The sequence below is a fragment of the Mytilus edulis genome, chromosome 6 (genome assembly GCF_963676685.1).
Source record: "Mytilus edulis chromosome 6, xbMytEdul2.2, whole genome shotgun sequence".
In the NCBI taxonomy this organism is placed as follows: domain Eukaryota; kingdom Metazoa; phylum Mollusca; class Bivalvia; order Mytilida; family Mytilidae; genus Mytilus; species Mytilus edulis.
The window spans coordinates 33,205,744-33,232,413 of record NC_092349.1 but is presented as its reverse complement, the minus strand read 5'-3'; the positions used below and the strand labels follow the sequence as shown (position 1 = coordinate 33,232,413).

General features: G+C 33.7%; 1 protein-coding gene across 1 annotated transcript; it reads left to right on the top strand.

Annotated features, from left to right (window-relative positions):
• Positions 1–207: 207 nt before the first annotated feature.
• On the top strand, positions 208–3,265 carry LOC139527542 (uncharacterized). The gene is made up of 2 exons (XM_071323048.1): positions 208–280; positions 1,554–3,265. The coding sequence occupies exon 2, from the start codon at positions 1,558–1,560 to the stop codon at positions 3,214–3,216; it is 1,659 nt and encodes a 552-aa protein (XP_071179149.1). The 5' UTR covers positions 208–280; positions 1,554–1,557; the 3' UTR covers positions 3,217–3,265.
• Positions 3,266–26,670: the final 23,405 nt, after the last annotated feature.

The following is a 26,670-nucleotide window of genomic DNA, read 5'->3' as shown; positions in this document are numbered from 1 at the left end:
TAGTACCTTTAAACCCCACCCATAAAATCCGCCAAAGCTTCCCTCGTGCCTCCTGCACCTAACATCAAACTTATAAATAGTACATACTGTTACAAAACCAGTCTCCGAACTAGTTATACTAGTTCCCATCTATAAATAATACTACAAATAGCAAACGGGAAAAACCCTATTTCAAACGAAATAAAATACATTTATGCACCTGTCAGGCTACCGTAGAAAATGTGTTCAATAATTCATCATGTGACACACAAAGTTTAACAAATGCCAGACTATTTATCAGGTAAGATCTAGTTCGTCTATTATATTCAAGCTATCTATATTTTGGTGTTTTATTATAAATATCTTAGATTTTACCATTGAACATGTTGATGCATTTTCACTTGAATGTAATGATATTTATATATAAAAGAGATATGAGTCGACAACAGCATTGTCTAATGACAAATAATCAAAAACGAAAGTACAAATGTTTTAACAATTTCGTAAAAATCATCAATTAGTGTGAATTTTTTAAAAATTCACACTGGACAAAAGTGCAAAAAGCGCAGGAAGAAAGACTCGGAATTGACCAAAGTCGCCTTAATTACAATCATGAGTAAGGGAGTAGGGAAAAGTATGAATGCATAGCATACAATCATGTATTTTTACTTATTTGGGAAAATAAAGACAACAACATTCATGTTCTTACCGCATAGTATCTGTTTATTGGGTCTACATGTTTCGCCTAATCGATAGGCATCATCAGGATACTATGCGGTAAAAACATGTGTTGTTGTCTTTATTGTCGACACATTCTTTAATTTCAAGATGACTGTGAATACCTAGCGGTATCCACTCATTTTTACCTACCGCACAATCACCACTTCAGGTGTTGGTTCACTCGTACTTTTATTATTTGGGAAAAGTAAGTTAATACAGAAGGCTGAATCAGTCATAACATCAAATACTTAATTATTTCTAAACTTGTTTGGCTTTATATGAGCGTCACTGATGAGTCTTATGTAGACGAAACGCGCGTCTGGCGTACTAAATTATAATCCTGATACCTTTAAGAACTAAATTCATCAACATACAGAATTCATTTTTTCACTAAAATATCATTTTTTTTTATAAAAAAAAGTTTTGTCTTTTTACAACCTGTATACAAATTTAAAGGGCAATAATATTTATAACATTTTGAAGTCTTTTCTGAGATATAAGAGAGAAGCTGTAAAAAAAAAGGGTTGGCCAACATAAATTACATGTTATATCTGTATATGTACATAGCGTTATACGGCCTCAAAAATTTATATGCATATAATGTAAAATGAAAACAATAAAGACAAATTCCTTTAAAAAAAAATACAATGGAAATTTTAATACCATGCACGAAGTATCAAAATCCCAGGCACCAATGTGTAACGATCGCGGATACAATGTTCGAGTGTTAATTATTGTGTTGACTGCAACCTCCATACGCCATTATCTAGATATTGAGAAGAAGACGTAGCTTACTATTATTACTCAGTTTTCTCAATGTTTGAAACATAATTTTTTCTTGGATTTTTTTCTAGTTTGATGATGGCATCTAATTCATCATACTGTGAGTCTTGTTCAGAAGAAGGAACATCAATAGCGGCGATACGTTTCTGTTTAGATTGTGAGGAACAACTTTGTAACGAGTGCGTAGAATACCACAAGAAATGTAAAGCCACCAAGTCCCACCATTTGATAGATTTGGCGTCAATTGCAAAATTAAAAATACCGACTATTACGAAATTTTGCGAGGTTCATAAAGATGTTCATCTAGATTTTTACTGCCCACAGCATGACACAGAATGTTGTAGAGTATGTATACCCTCTACACACCAGTCCTGCAAAGATGTCATACCACTAGAGGTTGCTTCCGAACACATAAAGAAATCTTCGTTATTTGAAGATACATTGAGTGAATGGGAAAACATTCTAAAAACTTTGAAGCTTTTGAAAAAGAATCGAAACGATAATATTTGCGAATTGGAAAAATCAGAATCGGCAATATGCGAAGAGGTCATGAATTGGAAAAGCAATATAATCAAACAAATCACCACTTTTGAAGAAAAAATAAAGATAGATCTTTCGAATGTCAAGACAAGGAACCTAGATGAATTAAGGAAACAAATTACCGAAATTTCAGAATTACACGATAGTGTGCAGGAGAGGGGACATGAATTGGAGTTTCTAAAGGATCATGGATCAAATAACCAGCTGTTCCTTAAGCTACGAGAACAAGGAAAAGTGGTTCAGAATGTTGTCAAGCGTGTTCAGGAAATGACCACGTCATACAAAACGATGCATGTGAAATTTGAAAAAAGTGCCGATATTGACCTTAAGTCAATTGGATCGATTTCAGTGTGTAAGGAAGCTACTAACGTTCCGTATAGTCTAGTCAAACTTCAACAAGCTCAAGTTCAGCCAGAAAGAGTTATACTTACTTTTAAAAGAGAAATAACAGAGCAGTTACAACTTACCGATAAACGTATTTTTTCGGACCTAGCTATTACTGCAGACGATACAATGTTCCTATGTAACTCTGGTGTGCCAAAAATTTATGTTTATAGAATTAATCTAGAAGGCATGAAATACATAAACACATTAAGCCTTCCCAGTCAACCGTGTGGTATTTCTATACTTACCGGAACAAACCAAGCGGTCATTACATTACCATACCAGCATTATGTACAATTTATCAACACAAAAAGTTTGACACTTGATAAAACCATCAAAGTAGGTGCATATTGCTATGGTATCACCACCACTGCAGATATAATTGTAGTCGGTAGACTAAAAGAAATCATTATATTTAAACATAACGGGGAAAGAATCAGGAGTATATCGCTAAATGATCAATTGCCACATTACGTTGTTAGTTCTCTGAACTACAATCTAAACACTGACAGCATAGTTTATAGAAAAAACGGAATGATTAGTAATATTCAAGTAGATGGAACTGTTTTATATCATTATGCAGTGTCAGCGGGTTCAGGTCTAGCAGTTGATACACAAGGACACATATACTTGAGTGTATGTGATGAAAGTAAAATACAACGACTATTACCAGATGGACGATTCCGAGATGTGGTGTTGACAGAAAAAGACGGTATTGAAAAACCATACGCCATAGCGTTCAATGAAAATTATACCAAATTTTATGTTACAAATAACAATGGCTTGATGCAGATATACAATTGCATATAACTTTAAGTTTCATTTCAGTTAAAGATATGTTTGTCTAATAAAAATAAAATAGATTTTTTTTAAATTACGTAATTTTATATTTATTGTCTCCCTTTTGGTATATTCCTAACCCCTCCTGCATCAAACAAAATTGCTTTAATCAAATTGTCAAGATATCTTTGCATGATGTTTGAAGATGTGCAAACTTTATTTTGGTTTTGCTTTTTTCTGTTTTTAGTGCTTCATTGAAACCAATGGTAAGATTTTCCGTCAAACCGTGTGTAAATGTTTTCTCATTTTAACCTTGTTTTCCGATACCATTAGTGGATGCTATCAAGCCTGACAGGGATGGTATTTGAAGCACTCCCTTCAAAAGTTACAGCAAAAAGCCTCGCCACCAAGATTGGCACCAGAACTGAAATTATAATATAAGAACATCTATTTATCTCGCAGAACGCTAGACATTGGAATTACAATCAGTCGGCGTCGACGATGGCGGTATAAACTGTTTGTATAGTCATTTATGTGTCGTTTTGGAGAAAATTCTGTTAATTCATATCTTGTACAATTGAAAATGGACATAGGGAATGTGTCAAAGAGACAACAACCAAACAAAGGAGCATAAAACAGGTACAGGCAACCAATGGGGTTCTTCACAGCGAGACGATCCCACATCCGGTGGTGGTCCTAGCTGACAAAGCATAGGCACTTAAATTGTCGCAGGAAAAAATAATTTCCAGTATTCTTAGTACCTTGTTGTTACGAGTTTCCGTCTTTAATATATCCACAGTCTTTGCAGTTTTTTGTACGGTTTGGCGCCTGCTTAAACTACTGGAAAAGTTTTGTTTTTGTCAATGGATCTCTTATCATGATTGTTAAAATACCAATACAAAATGTATTTGATTAATGGGATTCTTCACAGTTGTACGCAGGTATAAACTGTTTGTATAGTTTTGAAAAAAGTGCCGATATTGACCTTAAGTCAATTGGATCGATTTCAGTGTGTAAGGAAGCTACTAACGTTCCGTATAGTCTAGTCAAACTTCAACAAGCTCAAGTTCAGCCAGAAAGAGTTATACTTACTTTTAAAAGGGAAATAACAGAGCAGTTACAACTTACCGATAAACGTATTTTTTCTGACCTAGCTATTACTGCAGACGATACAATGTTCCTATGTAACTCTGGTGTGCCAAAAATTTATGTTTATAGAATTAATCTAGAAGGCATGAAATACATAAACACATTAAGCCTTCCCAGTCAACCGTGTGGTATTTCTATACTTACCGGAACAAACCAAGCGGTCATTACATTACCATACCAGCATTATGTACAATTTATCAACACAAAAAGTTTGACACTTGATAAAACCATCAAAGTAGGTGCATATTGCTATGGTATCACCACCACTGCAGATATAATTGTAGTCGGTAGACTAAAAGAAATCATTATATTTAAACATAACGGGGAAAGAATCAGGAGTATATCGCTAAATGATCAATTGCCACATTACGTTGTTAGTTCTCTGAACTACAATCTAAACACTGACAGCATAGTTTATAGAAAAAACGGAATGATTAGTAATATTCAAGTAGATGGAACTGTTTTATATCATTATGCAGTGTCAGCGGGTTCAGGTCTAGCAGTTGATACACAAGGACACATATACTTGAGTGTATGTGATGAAAGTAAAATACAACGACTATTACCAGATGGACGATTCCGAGATGTGGTGTTGACAGAAAAAGACGGTATTGAAAAACCATACGCCATAGCGTTCAATGAAAATTATACCAAATTTTATGTTACAAATAACAATGGCTTGATGCAGATATACAATTGCATATAACTTTAAGTTTCATTTCAGTTAAAGATATGTTTGTCTAATAAAAATAAAATAGATTTTTTTTAAATTACGTAATTTTATATTTATTGTCTCCCTTTTGGTATATTCCTAACCCCTCCTGCATCAAACAAAATTGCTTTAATCAAATTGTCAAGATATCTTTGCATGATGTTTGAAGATGTGCAAACTTTATTTTGGTTTTGCTTTTTTCTGTTTTTAGTGCTTCATTGAAACCAATGGTAAGATTTTCCGTCAAACCGTGTGTAAATGTTTTCTCATTTTAACCTTGTTTTCCGATACCATTAGTGGATGCTATCAAGCCTGACAGGGATGGTATTTGAAGCACTCCCTTCAAAAGTTACAGCAAAAAGCCTCGCCACCAAGATTGGCACCAGAACTGAAATTATAATATAAGAACATCTATTTATCTCGCAGAACGCTAGACATTGGAATTACAATCAGTCGGCGTCGACGATGGCGGTATAAACTGTTTGTATAGTCATTTATGTGTCGTTTTGGAGAAAATTCTGTTAATTCATATCTTGTACAATTGAAAATGGACATAGGGAATGTGTCAAAGAGACAACAACCAAACAAAGGAGCATAAAACAGGTACAGGCAACCAATGGGGTTCTTCACAGCGAGACGATCCCACATCCGGTGGTGGTCCTAGCTGACAAAGCATAGGCACTTAAATTGTCGCAGGAAAAAATAATTTCCAGTATTCTTAGTACCTTGTTGTTACGAGTTTCCGTCTTTAATATATCCACAGTCTTTGCAGTTTTTTGTACGGTTTGGCGCCTGCTTAAACTACTGGAAAAGTTTTGTTTTTGTCAATGGATCTCTTATCATGATTGTTAAAATACCAATACAAAATGTATTTGATTAATGGGATTCTTCACAGTTGTACGTATCAGTCAGATAAGGTTCGCCATGTTCACCTGACCTCGGCCTTATTTATTGTTGCTGTAATCAGGTTAAGTTTTCATTGTCAAATCCGTATCTCCGAGAATTTATGTGGTAGGTTAATTTCATTGGGTTCACAAAATTGTTGAAAAATGTACATATCTAACTGACAGGTTTATCTCAATGTAATTAAAATATCGATCATTGTGATTTGCGTCGAAGTCATATGAGTATAACGAAATCAGAGGTCTGTATGTTTACGTCGCATCACAGTGCGGAGCTATTAGTTTCAGTCGACAAATACGTCATCTTGAAATAATTACTTATCACATATAGATTCTGATTGGTTGCTTCATGATGCGACAACAGCTATTATGTTAAATAAGATAAAGAATTACGGACTCAGAATAAGACATATCAAATGCCGGAAAATTAACATTGTGTATTTCAGTTCCGATCAACTGTCATTAATACATGTTTGTTTTATTATGCATACACGTATATTGCATACCAAATTCAATATTGAAATATCAATTATTAATTATTTATTTGCTTTATTAATCTGCAACATGCAACAATGTCCCTGTAAAATATTTACAAAAATACATTATCTGTAATTAAATCTCCGACCAATCAATGCACATATCCAGAGAGGTACACCTCCAGAGTTTTCAAAAATGTAGTATATTTTTAAATGTTTTACTTTTCAACAAGGAAAGTGAACAAAATTTAAAAAAAAACATGGGTGAATAACGCACACCCTGAAAGTAGATGCATTGTATATCTATCAATATCTAAAAATTACATCATTTCTTTACCATGTTTACTAAATCAGCAACCACACGCACACACATTACCTTAGATTAGATAGAGCGAAGCAGTATACAGCTTGTTAGAAAGCTCACACTTGTTATTAGATTGGTTTCAACTGACCATGTCCTTATGTTGATTGTCAATTGGTCAATGAAAATTTGTGTGAAAGTCCGTTTCGCTATTAACAACTATATTTGGTGTAATGAAAGATTGTGAAGAGTACATTTTTGTATGGCAGGCTTTGTTTGACCGTCCGCATTTTAATGGTACATTTGACAACGTTAAGTTTTATGGAAAGGTCTGCTTCGGGGACAATTTAAGCAGTAGAACTATACTTGGTGTATGAAATGATTGTATGCTGTACATGTTTGTCTATAACTTTTCGCAGATATTATCAGTAATAGATAAGTTAACTATATATGTGGTGCAAGTGCAATTTTTAATTCGTTGACCATTAGATTTTAATTGATTGAACGTTATCGCCTCAACAAAAAAATAACATCAATCAGATTCTGAGAATCGTCATCAAACATTTAGATGTATTTCCATGTTTCAATGGCCTATTCATTAATCAACTATTTCAATATGGCACCGCGTCTGCATTGAACCTTTAAACTTAGTGGTAACTTTTTAATTTTGTAGAAATTTCTACGATCATAAAACTGGAACATAATTATTAGTTTCATTATGGTTGTTCATGTAAGATTCTACATGTTTTAAATTTGTTTCTTAAATGGCATTGATTGGAAGTAGAATGCACTATTTAGTTTCGTGAATCCATTTAGATGTATAACGAAAATACTTTTTCCCACTTTAAACATCGTCCACGGTTTATATGGCCACTAACATCCTACATGAACATAGCTCTGTTTTTATAAAGTTTCTGGTACGATGAGTAAAGAAATATCATTATTTTAAGAACACTAATCTTTTGATCAATTTTAAAATAACCGCGTTTGATTTCCATTGGCATGGTGGAGACAATAATACAATGCAGTCTACATACAACAGGGTAATTAATGTCATCGAACGGCCTTCTACAACTAACAAGTTTAAACCGTATATTCAGCTATAAGAGGCCCTGACATGACAAAATTGAAACAATGCAGATGAATAACTAACATAAAGACCAAAAACATAAAGTACCGATCTATCAACACTAGCAGTAACCGACGGCTAGTTCAAAACAAAACGCAACTAGAAATAAATCATGTTCTCCTTCACGAAAATATCAATCAGAACGAAATAACGGATTTAGTGTAAAAAAGTGATAAGTTAAACAGTCTACGAAAAATATTTCCTTCATCAACGCCAAAATATCTGTACATAAAATCGGCAGTATGTAGGATCATAAATGTATTCTAATCCGATAGACTAAACTCATTAGTAGAAATTTAATTCGTCTTTTTCGTTTTTAGACAAGGCGTTGTCAGTTTATGTTTGAATGCCCATTTTGTGTTATCGTTTCTCTTTTTCAAACATTGACACATACAAATACAAAGCTCTATTTAGTTAATTTTCATGTACTGCAATTTAATTAAGTAGATGTCAAAGAGTAATCCTGTGTTCGAGCTTACAGTGCTTATCCAGTGACCTTTGGGGTATCACAATAGCAATGACCAAAACAGTTTACCAAATTGCAGTTAGATTTCTTCTCCAACTAACTGATCAACTGGTAAAATATTTTAGCAGATTGCTCAAGTGAAATGTTGTTAGTATGAAGTGAGTGCTGTAAAATCAGAAGTTATACTTACCATCCAGATCCAGTTAGTTGATATCTTTGTCATTTGTTTCAAACACAAAAATGACTTACTATAATATGAGTCACTGAATAAGAAGGTCTAATTTTGACATGGAAACTTCTATCATAAATAGATTTTATAAATAAATAGTTGAAAACATTGTTTTGTAAGTCTATAATTAATAGCTCTGTTTTCCAACAACAAGTTTGTGCATTATTGTAATTTGGATTTTTTTTTTCTAAAGCAATTACTTATCTGCTACCATTAAAGGGAAATAATTTACATTACTGAAAATCAGCAAAATGTTGTCACAATTTTTGTCTGACAAATTCATATCAACTTTCCTCATTTAATTTGTTTGTAACATTACTTTTATGATTATTAAACTTTTATCCTCTGTTTTGAAAAGAAACAATGAAATTTATTTTTAAGATGATTAAAATTTTGAAAAAAATTGTAGGCAAAATCAGAAGCCAGGTATCATTGATAATATGATTAATTTTTTAGTGTACAACAACTCAATAAAAATTATTTCCCTTTAATGCCAGCAGATCAGTAATTTGTATAGAAAATATTATACGAATCATAATTACACAATAACTTTGTCTTAGAAGACAAAGCTATAAAATATACATCTACAAAACAATGGTTTGAACTATTTATTTATAAAATCTATTTATGATAGAAGTTTCCATGTCAAAATTAGACCTTCTTATTCAGTGACTCATACTATAGTAAGTCATTTTTGTGTTTGAAACAAATGACAAAGATATCAACTAACTGGATCTGGATGGTAAGTATTACTTTTGATTTCACAGCACTCACTTCATACTAACAACATTTCACTTAGCAATCTGCTAAAACATTTTACCAGTTGATCAGTTAGTTGGAGAAGAAATCTAACTGCAATTTGGTAAACTGTTTTGGCCATTGCTATTGTGATACCCCAAAGGTCACTGGATAAGCACTGTAAGAGAAAGTTTTACCTGTAATGGCAAGATCGTTTTGATTATGCCACTATCAGGCTACCGTACAAAATTTCTTTAAAATTACTCATGTGACTCAAAAGTTTATTAAATTCCAAACTTTTTATCAGGTAAGATCTATTTCGTCAATTTTATTCAAGCTATCTTAATTTGTTGTTTTATTATAAATAACACAAATTGTACCATTAAAGCATTTTCGTTAGTTTGTAATGATATTTATATAAATGAACGAGCCATGACAGCATACACAGCCCTTTTCCCTTAGCAAATAAGTAAAAACGAAAATACAATTGTTTTTACGATTAAGTCAAAATCAACATTAGTGTGAATAAAGATTAAAATTGGCCAAAAGTGCCTAAAACGCAGGAGGAATAACCCAGAATTGATCAAAGTTGCCGTAATTGCAATGATGAGTAAGGGAGTAGAGAGGGGAGTGGGGAAAAGTAAGAATGCATAACACAATCATGTATTTTGAATTATTTGAGAGAAGTAAGTTAATACAGAAGACTGAATCAGGCATAACATCAAATATTAAATTATTTCTAAACTTCATTCAAATAGATTGATTTTTTCGATAAAAAATTAGTTTTTTTTTATTAAATAAAGTATTTCCTTTTCATGACCTGTATACTGTAATTTAAAGGTCAATAATTTTTATAACATTTCGAAACGTTTTCCGAGATATAAGTGAGTAGCTGTAAAATAAAATGGTTGGCAAACATAATTTTAATGTTTTTATCTGCATATGTACATAGCGTTCATGGCGTTATACGGCTTCATAAATTTAAATGCATATATTGTAAAATGGAAACAAAAAAGACACATTAGTTAAAAAAGAAATACAATGGAAATTTTAGTACAACGCACGAAGGCACAGAATCCCAGGCACCAATTTTGTAACGATCTTGGGTAGAACACTCGCCTGTTAATGATTTTATACTGTAACCTCCAATCGCAATTATATATATAAAAACGGAGAAGATGACATTCATTATTAATATTAATCTGTTTGCTTTATTTTTGAAATATAAAACTTTCTTGCACTTTTTTTTCTAGTTACGTGATGGCATCTTATTCATCGCACCGTGAGTCTTGTTCAGGGGAAGGTAAATCAATAGCGGCTATTTAATTCTGTTCAGATAGTGACGAACGCCTGTGTAAAGAGTGTGTAGTGTACCACAAGCAATGTAAAGCAACCAAGTTACACCATTTGATAGACTTGGCGTCAATGTTGAGATAAACAATACCGCGAATATAAAGAAATTTTGCGAGTTTCATGAAGACATATCTTTAGATTTTTACTGTACGCAACATGACACAGTATGATGCAGAAAATGCATCCCGTCTAAACACCAGTCCTGCAAAGATATCCTACCGCTGGAGGTCGCTTCCGAACACGTAAAACAATCTTCCGTATTAGATGACACATTTAGTGAATGTTATTGCTATAACTTTAGAGCATCTAAAAGATAATATTGAAGAATTGGAAAAATCGGAATCAGCAATAGTTGACAATTTGAAAAACCACTTTATCAAACAAATCAACAATTTGGTAGAAAAAATAAAGATAAATCTCTCAAATTGCAAGAAGAAAAACCGTGATCAATTACGAAAAGAAAGTTCTGAAATTTCAGAACTACGCGATAATGTACAGGCGAGGGAACAATAATTAAACACGTTTTGCAGGATCTCGATATTGACGACTTCAAGTCTAAACCTGCTGATTGCACTTGTGCTAGTTCCCAATTCACATATAATCCTGCTGGCCACGTTATTACCGGTGACCTCAACATTGTTAATAACACTTCTCTACGAAATGTGTTATCGAAAGGTCCGAAATATCGTGAGCCTAAATCCATCAATTGGAAATACAACTTTAAAATTTTGATGGACTCAGTTGAGGATTATGCCAGGCAATGGGCTAAGCGCGAGAGGGAAGACGTAGACACTCTTTCCGAATAGATTAAGGCAGTGAGGTCGTTGATACAAATCAGAACTAAGAAACTGAATGGGGTTATCAATGCCCATGCTACGTCAATCTTTAAAGACCCAAATGTTGCAAAGCACCTATCCTACCTCCATGACAAATATGTTGTTGTTCCCGCAGATAAAGCCCCAAACAACATCGTTTTTGTGTGTAAAACTCATTACATTAACTGCTTGATAAACGAATTAGGTATTTACAATTCACTTGGAAACTCAACATATACCCTCACGACAACCTGGATAATCATAGGTCTGTTCTGTGTTCCTTTGGAATTTCAACCAAAGATGAAGAACTGGATCTGCCATCACTATATTGGATACCTAAACTACATAAGTGTCCTTACAAACAACGGTATATTGCTGTGTCTTTCAAGTGCTCCACGAAACCTGTTTCGAAATTATTAACATCTATTTTATCAGCAATCAAAGACGGGCTTCAAAGTTATTGTGAAATTGCCTATTCTAGAGGGGGCGTGAATCAGATGTGGATACTTAAAAATTCCAAAGATCTTTTAGAGTACATACAATCTAACTCTCTTTCATCGTGTAACAGTTTTAAAACATTTGACTTCTCTACTCTTTACACTAGTATTCCACATTCCAAACTAAAAGACAAATTGAAAGAGTTAGTATTGCTTTGCTTCGTAAAAAAAAATGGCCAACGTAGATACAAGTATCTTGTCTTAGGGAGGGATAAATCCTACTTTGTAAAGGATCACTCTGATTCGAACAAAAAATTCTCTGAAACTGATATTATCAAGATGCTTGATTTCTTGATTGACAACATATTTGTTACGTTCGGAGGACGTGTTTTTCAACAGACTGTCGGCATTCCAATGGGAACAAACTGTGCCCCTCTACTTGCCGACTTGTTTCTTTATTATTATGAGGCTGACTTCTTGCAGGAACTTCTTATGAAGAAAGATAAGAAGTTAGCAATATCCTTTAACTCTACTTTTCGCTACATAGATGATGTTCTCTCACTAAATAATTCAAAATCTGGTGACTATGTGGAATGCATTTATCCAATCGAGCTAGAGATAAAGGATACTACAGATACAGTTAAGTCGGCCTCATATCTTGACTTGATACGGGGTATATATCTCCCAACTGATACTATATTCCCGTGCTTGCATTTCCTATCATGATTTTCTTGATAGAGAGTTGCTGCTCACAAGGAAGCTATTAAACCAAGAGTTCCAAATGGTGAAGTTGAAATCATCCCTTCGTAAATTTTACGGACGCCATCACGAGTTGGTTGACCGTTATGGAATAACCGTTTCACAAATGATATCGGATATGTTCCTTACGTCGTAACTACAATCCCCTTCCCTTTCATGAATGTGACCTACCGAATTAGACTATTTACCGGTTTTGTTATCACATAAGCAACACGACGGGTGCCACATGTGGAGCAGGATCTGCTTACCCTTCCGGAGCACCTGAGATCACCCCTAGTTTTTTGGTGGGGTTCGTGTTGTTTATTCTTTAGTTTTCTATGTTGTGTCGTGTGTGCTCTTGTTTGTTTGTCCTTTTCATTTTTAGCCATGGCGTTGTCAGTTTGTTTTAGATATATGAGTTTGACTGTCCCTTTAGTATCTTTCGTCCCTCTTTTAGAATTTCTAAAGGAGCATGGATCAAATAATCAGTTGTACCTCTAGCTACGAGAACAAGGTAAAGGAGTCCAGGATGTTGTCGAACGTGTACAGGAAATGGCCATGTCATACAAAAAGGTGCATTTGAAATTTGAGAAAAGAGCCGATATTGACTTTATGTCGATTGGATCGATATGTGAGGTTAACGAAGCATGTGACATTAAGTATTGTCCAGTAAAACTTCAACCGGCTCAAGTTCAGCCAGAAAGTGTAACAACTTAACTTACCTTTGAAAAGTTAATAACAAAGCAGTTAAATATTACCGATACTCTGAATATTACAGACCTAGCTGTTACTGCAGACGATACATTATTCTTATGCAGCAATGCATTTGGTGTGCGTAAAACATATATTTATGGAACTAATGTAAAAGACTAATTAAGTTTTCCCAGTGAACCATATGGCATTTCTATATTTGAGGGAAGAAACAAAGCGGTGGTGTCTTTACCATCGCAGTCTTATTTACAATTCATTAACACAAAAAGTTTGACACTTGATAAAACCATCGAAGTAGTTGCTTTTGCTGGGGTATCACCACCACTGGAGATAAAATTGTAGTCGTTCGAGCAAACGATATCATAATATTCAAACAAAACGGGGCAGTTATCAAGAATATATCACTAAATAATCAAATACCATTTGAATATGTTAGTTGCCTGCACTACAATCAAAACGATTACAGGATAGTTTATAGATAAAGCGGACAGATTCATTGTATTCAGTTAGACGGAACTGTTTTATATCGGTATTCAACGTTAAGGAATACAGGTCTAGCAGTAGCAGTTGATAAACAAGGACATGTGTACGTGAGTGGATGCAATAAAGGGGAAATACAAAAACTATTACCAGATGGGCGATTCCGTGAAGTGGTGTCAGAAAAAGACGGTCTTGAAAAACTATGCGCCATAGCCTTCAATAAAGGTTTTACCAAATTGTATGTTACAAATGAGAAGGGCTGGGTCCAGATATACGATTTTAATTAACATTCAGTTGCATTTGGATAGTTTAAGGTATAACAGCAATCCTGATGTGAAAGAAGGCGTGTCCGAAAATAATTTTTTGATGAACTTAACGTTATATAATATATATTTAAATCTTAATACTATATGTATCAAAATAAAATAAAATTATGATTAATATTCTGGCAATAACAACTTTATCATGTTCTAAAACAATGAGTGTTTAATAATTTCGTTTGATAGCGTCCTTGAAAATGTTGATCATCACATGAGTTCTTGAACTTAATTACATTTTATAATTATCTCCATATCTGAAGCAACACATTAAAGTAACAAAATTCCAGTATGTTTAGGGGGGGTTGGGTGGCAATACCTTTTTGTGTTAACCTGTTATGGCCTTTTTCAATGTGTTGTTAACTGTTATATGAGATCAATTTAAGCTGTTAAATGTTTTCAACCCACTTGTTATCAGCATTTTTGCAATTTTGTGAACTGTTTTTGCCAAAATCGAGGTGTTGTTAACATGTTAATGGATCCCCTATTGTCCCCCTCTGTATATGATATACATGTACTACAATAATTCAAATATATTTTTTTCCTTTGGAATTCTTTATATTTCTGGGTAATATTTCCAATGTTAAAAGATAATTATTTATAAACAAAAAAATCAAAGATGTGACCAAATCTAAAACGGTTAGTAAGCTATAAAGGGCTCTGGTATAACAAAATGTGAAATAATCAAACAAAAAGAAATAGATAATGATCTCAGAGGGTTGTTGTTATGGTTCTTTTCACACTCATTCTACACTAGGTACGACAATCAACTTTATTAGTTCCAATCAGACGTAACCGTGCATTCTAGCAAGAGTTTAGTGCCAGAGTAAAGGGATAAGCAAAGTGCTATACCACAACAACAAGGACTATATAGTATTCATGCACTTTTTAATTCAGTTGAAAGATACCGATGGTCTAACGATTGTAAAATCTTACATGCAAGGGATCTTACAAATTTTTCAAATAGATTTTGTAACGGGACTTATTATAAAACCTGTAATAAACGCTGTCTCTGAAAAGAGACAATATTCAATCAATAGCTGTGTCTACCTCAGCTGACCTCCTGTGGTAGAGAGCCTAATGTTTTGGATAGATTGGTGTTTGAAGTCCAGTGACAACTATTACATATACAACAGCACGGGAACATGATGTATGGTGATATGAAAATGAAACCTATATTGTACTAGACGAACATGCTGAGTATGATGTTTTACGTTATAAGGAAAGCATGCATGTCACCATATTTTACTTTTTAGACATATGGAATACACAAAAGACTTGTATCCCTAATTTTTGTGTCTGTTACAAAATGTAACTATCTGGGTCGTATGTAGTTTGTTGTGTTTTCTATTTCTTTGCACGTCTTTGTACTCTCGAACAAATTAAATTTGGTGGGTTAAAGTGGTCGGTCTTGTCTTTCTGTCTAGTTTGTGTATCCCTTGTATCATTATACCCCCGCTTTGAAAAGGGGGGTTATACTGTTTTACCTCTGTCTGGCTGTCCGTCAGTCCGTCCGTCAGTCCATCAGTCCGTCAGTCCCATAAATATTTTTCGTCACATTTGTTCTCAGGAACTACAATACAAGGATTTCTGATTACCGATCACTTGTATGATTTTACACATGATAGCTAAGTTAAAAATGTTCGTCACATTTTTCTCAGGAACTACAACACAACGATTTCTGAAATTTGGTTTCAAGGTTTATATAAGTCTGCTATACCGTGTGATGCATTTTCAGATTCATCACTCGACAACTTCCTGTTTACCGAACACTTGTATGATTTTACACATGATAGCCAAGTTAAAAAATTTCGTCACATTTTCTCAGGAACAACAACACAAGGATTTCTGAAATTTGATTTCAAGGTTTATATAAGTCAGCTATACCGTGTGATTTGTTTTCAGATTCACCACTCGACAACTTCCTATTTATCGAACACTTGTATGATTTTCCACATGAAAGCCAAGTTGAAAATTTTCGTCACATTTTTCTCAGGAACTACAATACAGGGATTTATGAAATTTGGTTTCAGGATTTATACAAGTCAGCGCGTTTTCAGATTCGACATTCAACAATTCCTGTTTACTGAACACTGGCATATTTTTACACTATTAAATTAAATTTATTCCATGGCGGCGAGGGTATCATTAGTGAGCAGTAGCTCTCAGTTTATCTTGTTTTATGTATTTTAAACTTTGTAAATAACAAAGGCATATAGTGTACTGTATATACTCACAAAAAGTTTAATTGAACAGATTAAAAATGCATTCATAATATTTTCTGTCAAGACCTTTTACTATATTGAGTACTAAGTCTAAAAAATATATCAAACCCACAACTCATTAGAATATTTGACCCCAAAACCATCACAATAGAGAAGAAACATACCGGTAGTATATACATGTCTCTAACTGTGTAATAATATAAATGGTTATGACACTAAAATTGAGTAATATCGTCACGGGCAGTATCACACCGGATTTCCCGATCCAAAATATGCGGAGCCGGAGGTATTCAAATCCCGTGGAGCAATTGGTGAAAGTTTGTAAAGGTGAGTAACTTCAGTAAGTAAAACTAGATGAAGTAGAATCTGTATCCGATTTCCATTTAGAAATTAAACAGTTTGAAAAGGTGAAAAAAAACATAAAAATTTTGTAACGGTGGCCGGAAGTCAAATCTAGATAAGATTCCGATGGAGTAAAATCTGGATCCGATTTCCAAGGATAATTAAAACTGTTTGTAATGGTGGGGAAGTAAATTCGGATCCGAATCCGATATAGAGTAAAATCTGGATCCGATTGCCAAAGAGAAAGTTATGCACTATAGGAATCTGCTCCAGGTTTTACTTCCACACCGTTACATGTTTTACATACATATTCATTGATTGCTCATTGGGATTCGGATCTCTCAGGAATTTAGAAAATATGGTTCTAAATCCCCCTGCAAAATTAAACCTTTTGACGAATTTGCCTATTTTCTTGGTGTCCTTTTATTTAAATGTTGATCCTAACGTTTCTACATATTTATACATCTATGGTTTTCAAATATGTAGGTTTCAGAGTTTCAGATGAACATCAATCACAAAAAGCGTTTTACCGGATCGATACCTCTACTGGTGGACATTCGGTCTCAATGGTATCATCATCTCAGTAGTCTGTCATGATCTTGAACAAACATTTCGAAAAATCAAATTGACAAATAAACAAGTTATTCAAAAACTAAGATTGCAACTCCCTTAATCAAAGGTGACTTTAGTGAATTTGGCTATTATTTTGTGGTCCCGTGTGTTCATATCTTTACTACTAAATGAGAAAACCTCCTTTTGTGTGTCGCTTCTCTTCCTGCCACAATGAATTAATCATCATGCCTTTGTGTCCTATTGGTACCATGCATAGTCGCATTTGTCATCCCCGCTTTTGATTATTAGTATTCCGTTTGGGTTTTTTTGGGAGGCAAACGAAAATAAAAGCGGCCGAATGTAGTTTTAAATAATAGACAAGACTTCCGTTAAGGACTCTTTACAAAATTACACATAATTTGGTACTTGGGTACAGGACACTTATTTTCGCCTTTTCTGTATACTACTATGAACATGAATATACTATAAATAAAGTGTTTTTGGTACTGACTATCAGTTCCAAGTAAACTATTAACGGCGGTCATGTATTATATAGAGATTATAGTATATGCATGTTCATAGTATACTGCATACAAAAAAACAAGAAAATAATTAAAATGAACAGAGAAAAAATATAACGCATATTTAAAAAAAAAAGGGGGGAGGGCTAAAAAAAATGTCATTTCCCCAATAACCTATGACTTTTGATACCTTTCTCCAGTCATATTTGTTTTTTTTTTAAATTCATCCTCCAACAGTTATAATACATTCAACCACGCTCAAATTGCCCAACGATTTCGTGGGTTCGATCTAGTATCTCCTAACGTTTCTATGTTTTTATATATCCCTGGCTTTCAAGTTTTAAAATGTTATTCACAAAGCAACAGTTTAGACCAATTTTACAATTATCTCATGAATTTATAATCTAAAGCGTCATCGCAGAGAATGTGCAAAACATTGAAAAGTTTAAACTATCAATGTTTTTGTAGAGGAGGTGTTTTGTCAAACGAATTTCAACTGTACATGATATCAAATATGTTGGTGTCTTAGACATTACAAGACATTACGACAAACTGCTTAAAAACCCAATTTCAGCACCGGATTCAGACAATTTTAGACCAGGAAAAAATGACATCTCATTTTGATTAGAGTACATATTATACTACATGTATAATAAAATTATTGATTTATGAAATAATTACAATACAGATCTGTGAGTGGACTTTTTAAACACCAGAATTAATTTTAAAAGCAAATTCCAAAGTTAGATTTTTTTTAACTGGAAAAGTCGTGTTTCATTAAATTTGTCATCAAAATTGAATATAGTGATTTTTGAGCTAAATTGACAAGGCTAATATCCATTATAAAAAAATTTCAATATGGATGTAGCTAGTCAACTTAAATTTTTCGTTTTCAGTATTACTTTATAATTTCTTTATTTTCACCAATAAATGTTCATGTTAAGAACCTTACCCGAAAATAAAGAATCACATCTTGAAGTTTCATGCATGTGCTTCAATGCAAGTACCCCCTTTTTCAAGAGAAAATCGAAACGATTTGAAACACGAGAGTTTTAGTTTTTTTCTTTCCTCAATAATTATTTTCAGATAAAAATATGCAGTTCTTTTTCTATATGCCACCAGAAAAATACACCATCACTTATAACATTTTCCTTTCAATTCCAAATATGTATATAGAACTGAGTCAATGTCCAAAACAACCCAGCGTTACTGTATATAGTTCGTCGTTTAACCAAACGCAAGTCCCTTAGAAAAAGTATGTGCAACGGTATTCTGTGTATAGTGTCTATACATTACCCATCCCGCCGAGCCAGGTCTCCATATGACAACATTTGAAATCTTTACTGGGGAGAATATTGATATACTTTTCATAACTTTTCTTTGTATAACATAGTAAACAAATCAATGGAGGGAGGGGGACGGAAAAGGGGTAGTGGTGAAAATAACAAGAATAAGATGAAAACATTCGACATGGTCAAAAGAAAAGAATTGAAAGCCAGAAAATAATTTATAAAATGAATTTGATGAGACTGTCATGCAAGTGAGAGGTTAAGCGCTATAAACCCTGGTTCAATCCACCATTTTCTACATTTGAAAATGCCTGTACCAAGTCAAGAATATGACAGTTGTTGTCCATTCGTTTGATGTGTTTTATCATTTGATGTTGCCGTGTGATAAGGGACTTTCCGATAGAATTTTCCTCGGAGTTCAGTATTTTTGTGATTTTACTTTTTATAAAACATAACATAAAAGAATAGATAAACATATTTTTTGTAAAGTTAGAGCAAACTGCTCATGTTTGTAGAGAAAGCTTTTTTGAAGGGGACACGTGCGTCTGTTATATATATAAAAAAAACCTAATAAGCGAGGTTTCTTTACCAATATATTACAGTCATTCATTGTCCGAAAATTAACACAATGCCATTTAAACCAAAAAAAAGTTCATACGTATTATTTCGATAATTTGAGAATTTGTTTTGATGGATTGTCTTTGTTGTTTTGTTCAATTATCCACAGCTTTTATTTTAAAACGTATTACGATTAAGAGCTTGACAGCATACTGATTATACACATAGCTATTGTTGAAATCCTTGTTTTGACCTCTGCTTGTTTCAGTTGGTGTTGTTAGTTTTGAGTTGAACAGTTGCTGTCTCATTGTCGTGTATCTCACAACTCCCTTTATTCATATCCTTACACACTAAAATATTTTAATACTTCTTGATAAGAGCTTGTTTGCTACATTGAGTACTAAAAAAGATAATTGAGTATAAGTTTTATTTCTAAATATTGTATATGAATGTATGTATACATGGTTTTGTCATTTTGATATTATGGTTGAAGTCCGTTTAGTTTTGGAAAGCAGGATTTGCATGATCAATTTGTGATGATATTGTTCTCTGAAACACTGAATCAAAAGCGTTCCTCTGCATTTTGTTTTTCCTTGAAATTCCACATGACAGAAGGCGTATTGCTTCTACTCGAAATGCCTTCGAACAACAAAAATATATTAAGAAATTTAAAGGAAAACTCAGCATTACGAGAAAGTTTGAAAATACCGAAGCAGTGTAAAGTTCATTCAGGGGTACTATTGTTTTCGAAAGCAGCATTCCAGCAGCATAAATCGACAAAATGATAACAACCGGAATTTCAACAATCAAGAACACACCAACAAACCAAAGTGTCAAAATTGTTAGTCGAGTAGATGTTGACGTCACCGAACTGTTTCGTCGTCTGCTTTTCTGTAAATTTGAACTGGAACTTTTCCGCCATTTTTGTGCCTGGTGAACTTTTCTCAGCATGATTATGTCTAATATTATCAATATGATACATGGTATAAGTTCAAATATTGCGACTCGAACGATGAAATGAGATATTTGGTATTTTCGCACTTCGTCCGTTTCTAGCCTTCCAATGCTTATTTTGCAACCTGAAATAGTTTCATTTGACACGAACATTTCCACACGGTCAAATGTGTAAAGAATGAATTCAGACACCTCAAAGATCACAGCAATTAAAATGCATCCGACAATTGATACCAGTGTTACTTTTTTTGTGAACCATTGCGCAACAGACAGAGGATATGCTGCGCATAGACATCTCTGACCAGCTAAGCATACTGTAAGCAAAATGGCTGACGCATGAAACGTGACCGGAAAAATATCTGTGAAATAATACCACATTTTACATAAGTTATACGGAAGGTAATCCTCAATATCCAAGACCACAAACACATGAAAATAAACAATAGATGGAAATATAATTGTCAATGTGTCTAATGTCGTAATGGCTGCCAAGTACATGTGCGTAGTGCTGCTCATCCGGGTTCTGATAAATATCACAATCATCAGAACGTTCAGAATCAAAACTGTTAATCCAAGACTAGGCCAAACATATCCATAAAGTTTAGTTTCGTATCCATAATTATATACATTTTGAAAATTGTAGGCATATGGTTGAACAATTCCATCACCGTCCCCTGTCGAATTATCCATAAGAGTTCCTCTGACGTTTATCAAACTGGTCATTTTTGTTCAACAAAAGGAAAATTGTTGAGTAATTTTAAAATATCCTAATTATTTGCGCACAGCCGTAACATCCTGTGATAAATTTCATGAAGTTTCAATTACATTTTCGTCTTTGTTTTAAATGCAAATTCACACTTTAAATATCAGAGCAAAGCGATGACCTATCGCAATGTAAATATGAAAATGAAATTTATGCTAATATCCACTTCGGTTATTCTATTCAGCTTTTGGTAAAAATGACAAATTTTGTTCTTCAACATTGTGTACCACACGCCGACTTTCAAGTCCATTTTAATGATCTTTTCAAAACACATAAAAACTGAAGAACCATAAATCTCAGTGTTTACACACAATATAAACTTAATAAACCCTTATATGATTAAGTATTTACCAATTCACAAATATATTAAATCGACACATTTGATAAGTTTCGTAGATATATTGAATAACTTATCGATATTTTATTATTTTGTTGGTATTTGGAACGTTTGATTAGTAAATTATTTCCCATTGTTCAGAGATAATATAAATTAAACCCTCATTGAGTATACACTCTAGCGTTGATGATATGCAAACGATTTGAAATTTGAATATAAAAGTGCAAACCACGAGGTCTTTACGTGAATTAAGTCATCAATTGAATTTTAACTAAAAAAATATGGCAGGTACATACCTAGTCTGATCTAGTTAACATCGAACTAGTTCATATATATCCTATAACGTATAGATAAAACAATTGCATTATTTTATCAGCCTATAGAAAAGAGAATATGTCAAAGAGACAACAACCCGACCAAATAGCAGAATACAGCCCAAGTCGTAAATGGGTCTTCAAGCGCAATAAGACATTCCAAGCGCATCTATTAAAGTAAAGTCGCAATGTATCATTCAGATGTAGAAAATGTATTCTGTGTTCACGGCATACTTGTATTATTATCTGTCAAAAACTACATATTAGACAAGGAGCTAATTAGAGTTTAACATGTTTGAGTGGTGGTATATTATCATGGTAGATCTCTTCATGACTTCTTGGTTTTCATAACGTTTGGTTCCGGTCTCCTTTATATGGAAAGCCACAGTGACCCCCCCTCCCCCCCCCCCCCCGATTATTTTTATTTTCCCCATTAGAAATGCATTAAAACTAATTATTCGGCGGCCTTCAAATTCACTGTGGCTTTCCATACCTTTACGTATATAAAACGTGAAATATCAGTAACAGAAAAAACTTAATACAATAAACATGCACAGATTTTTTAGCGGAAATATAACAAAATTTCGGAAATTAATGAATATCCACAAAAAGAAATATTTATAAAAAATCAAATGAAATCTTATAATATAAGCTAGTTTTATGAAATATAAAAACATTGGGTCAAATAAACAAATATTTTCTACTGAATGCATTTTATTCATGATTTTTACATTAGAAAAGTTAAATTTCGATCCATTTGTTCTTTTAACTTTTGAATTTCTGTAGACGCAGTTTTAAAATAGTGTCCGCCTGAAAATTACCTCATTACCGTAAATACCATCATTTCTTATGAGAATCTGGATTTCGTTATTCTATAGAATTTAGTTGACCATTTTTCTCTATTCTTTATATTTTAGCACCTAGTTTTTCTCTTTTCTTTCTTATTTCATTTTTTTTCTATTGGTTATTCTACAGTCGTTGCCCATTATTTACTATTCTGTAAACTCGATTCAGACCCTCTGTTCCATTTTTATGTCCATCTCTAAAGTAGATAAATGATATTTTCAACCGAGGCACCATTAGCTTCATGTATATAACCTTAGACGGCATCAGATGTAAAAAGAAAATTATTCGGTAAAAAATGGCCATGACAAGAAAATACTGTTAGGCAAACAGCTATTCTTTAGGAATGAGGGTCTGGATTATGGGGGGGGGGGGGGTTCTGTTATTCTGTAAACATTTAATTTTCACCCCTTTTTTTTCTCTAATCTTCAAAAAATTAACCCCTTTCTTCTCTTATCTTCAAAAAATTAGACCACGGATTTCTCTAATCTTCATTTTTTTTTGCCCGTTATTCTCTAATCTTCATTTTTAAGGACATTATTCTTTAATCATTTAACCCTTTATCCAAACCCTCAGGAATAATTACAGAAATAGTATCTTTGAATGTGATGCATTGAAATTAATTTATAAATACAGATTCGTTCTTGGATTTTATCGCTCGATGTGTACTTATATTCTTAAATCAAACATTCAATAGTGAGATACGTCTTTTTTTAAAGATCCCAAAGTTACAGGCCTGGTATATGTGGATTTTAAAAAAAAAAAAGATTAGTATAAGGTATATGTGTAGGTCATAAATATTACAGTTGTTTTCCATTTGTTTGGTGTGTTTGAGCGTTGATTTTATCATTTGCTAAGGGACTTTCCTTTTTGTATTTCCTTAGAATTCCGTAGTTTTATTCTTTTATTTCCTCATCCCTATTATTCAATAAAATGTATATTTCATCGATCTTTCTGCTGAAACTTAAATGAACATCCAGCAGCAAATATTACATGCATTACCAAGACAAAACAATGCTTTCTACAAGACTGACAAGCTGATTAACATTCATAACATGCTACATAAAGCCACAAGAAGTTAACAGTTTGTGAAGACCTTTGACAATACTCAGGCACTGTGACATTATACTGAATCCACGACACTTTTTCTCTTATTTCTTAAGGTTGTCATTAGTTGTTATGCCCGTAACAATTTATCAATTCTTCTTAATACTGCATGACATTGTGTACTTTGTGTGATTTTGTCGTCATGGAATTTCCAACGAAATTCAAATCAGCAGAAATATGTTTCTTTCAGAAAACAGTTGGAGTTGTCCAACATTTTAAAAAAGGGAAATCTCCCTCTCTCAGAATTTCCCCTAAATTTCTCCCTTTTCATCTCAATTTGATTATAAGCAGTAATCAATCAATGTAAAAAGTTACCAGTTATTTCAATATTACTGTTTGTTTTCATAACACATAGTGCTTAAGGAAACTGAGATTGTTTTAAGCCCCAGTACCACTAGACCACGATCGCACCACGTTCACCGCGATCTAAATTAAATTCAGTTCGTGGCCGGTGAGGTCGCGGTATGAGCGGCATGAAAATGTAAATTTTCGTTGCTTTCACGATGCTTCTACGTCCTTATTACGCTTCTACAACGATCCCGCTACGATTATAACACGTTCTCACCGTGCTTATTCTGCGACCTTACTACGCTTATCAAGATCTTTCTACGCTCATCACGTTCTCAGTACGACCATACCACGGGTTATCCCATTGCAACACGATCTTACCACGCTTATACTGCGATTATAGCACGTTCTTACCACGATTACACTACGTTCACACCGCGATCTTACTACGCTCTCAGCAATAACGTCAACATCGTGTTCCAAATCAATACAGTATCATTCCTTCAGTTCTATTTCTGATTAATACGTAGATTTCTCGAGAAAAAAAACCACAGCCATGCCACCAAAATCTACTACAACACGTGGGCGTGGTGTTAGGGTTGATGTAGCTCTGATAGTAACGAATCTTGATCAAGTATAGATATCGGACCGACCAATCCTACCTAAATTACAACCTATTGCTGGTCCATAAAGCTGAAATTACGATATTTTAGTGAACGATAGCAGATATGAAACAGATGTGTCAATAGCTATAGGAAGATGTGGTATGAGTGCTAATCGGAGACAACTCTCAATCCAAGTAACAATTTTTAAAAGTAACAATTATAGGCCAAGATACAACCTTTAACACGGAGCCTTGGCTTACACCGAACAACAAGATATACAAGGCCCAACAAATTACTAGTGTAAAACCATTCAAACGGGAAAACCAACGGTTTAATCTATATGAAAACAAGAAGCATGGTTGAGCCGTTACAGAAAATGGACAAGAAGTCCGAATTACGTAACAGACAAACAAAACCTGGAGAGAATTAATATATTTTATGGGAAAATGACAATGAGAATCATGGTCGTAGTATGAACGTAGTCAGGTCGTAAGAAGAGCGTGATGAGGACGGCAAGGACGTGCTAGAATCGTACTATGGTCGTGAACAGCGTGGTATAGTCGTAGTGGGAGCGTAGTTTGGTCGCAGTGAGAACATGATGGTCGTATAGAGGTCGTAATAACGTCGCAAATGAGATCGTAGCGCAGTTTCTCCGAATAGAATCACGCTTTCGCTACGCTCTCACTACGATGGTACAGAGACCTTTCGCGGCGATCTTACTACGATCTCAGTGCGCTCTACTACGACCTGATTTCGCCACGACCGCACCACGATTGTTTTGAACATGTTCAAATTTTGCCTCGCTCATCACGATCTTGAAGACCTAACCACGACGGTGATACGACCTTTTTGCATTTTTTTCACAGATCGTAGTGCGATCGTGGCCTAGTGGGACTTGGGTATTAGATGACAAAGTTTGTCATAATTGAATTAAGAATTTCTTTTTAGAAAAAAAAATAGATGAAATATCATACAAGCAATACGAAAGAGGTTGAGGGCAAGCAAATAAACTTATTCAAAATTTTTTTTATCAGCTGTTACTAAATTTTTGTAAGTTGCAAAATTGATATGTTTTTTTTTAATAAGGTTGTCTACATATATTGTTCATTTTCACCTGTTCTGATTTGGTCTGATCATGGGAGAATTTTTTTGTATTCCATTGTGTCATGCATTTCCATTCTACATAAAACTTCTTTCAAAAAGCATGTTTCAAAATCTGTGATATGACTTAGCATCAAACATTACTTGAGGTAGAAACAAGAATGTGTCCAAAGCAAATGGGTGTCAAAAGCAAATGGGTGTCCAAAGCAAATGGATGTCCATCTTGCATGGTCGGGGGGGGGGGGGGGTACTTGAATTTGTCATTAAGATTAGAATGATCATATCATAGGGAACATGTGTACAAATGTTTCAAGTTGATTGCACTTCAACTTCATAAATAAAGGGCTGCGCTTTAGCGCATGATACACCCGTTGCTCTTTTAACTTGTCTTTTATGCTTTAAATGAATTTATATGATCAACTAGAAATATATATACAAATCAAAAGGGATGTTACATTAATAATATTCACCAAAGTTTCATAAAACCCCCCTTTTTTAAGTATAAAAATTCATTACTTAAGAAAACGTAAAATCTAAAATTTATAAAAATGGAAAGGGAGCTTATGTCAATAGATATAAACAATTTATCAAAGTTGCATAAAATTTTGTGAAAGTTTTAGTTATTGTCCCAAAATTGGAAAATCCCCCCTTTTTTAAGCGTAAAAATTCATAACACGGAAATGTAAAATCTGAAATTTTTAAAAATTGAAAGGGAGCTTACATCAATAGATA

Excerpts from the sequence above, each read along its gene's own strand:
- LOC139527542 (XM_071323048.1), top strand. The coding sequence starts at position 1,558 with ATGATGGCATCTAATTCATCATACTGTGAGTCTTGTTCAGAAGAAGGA.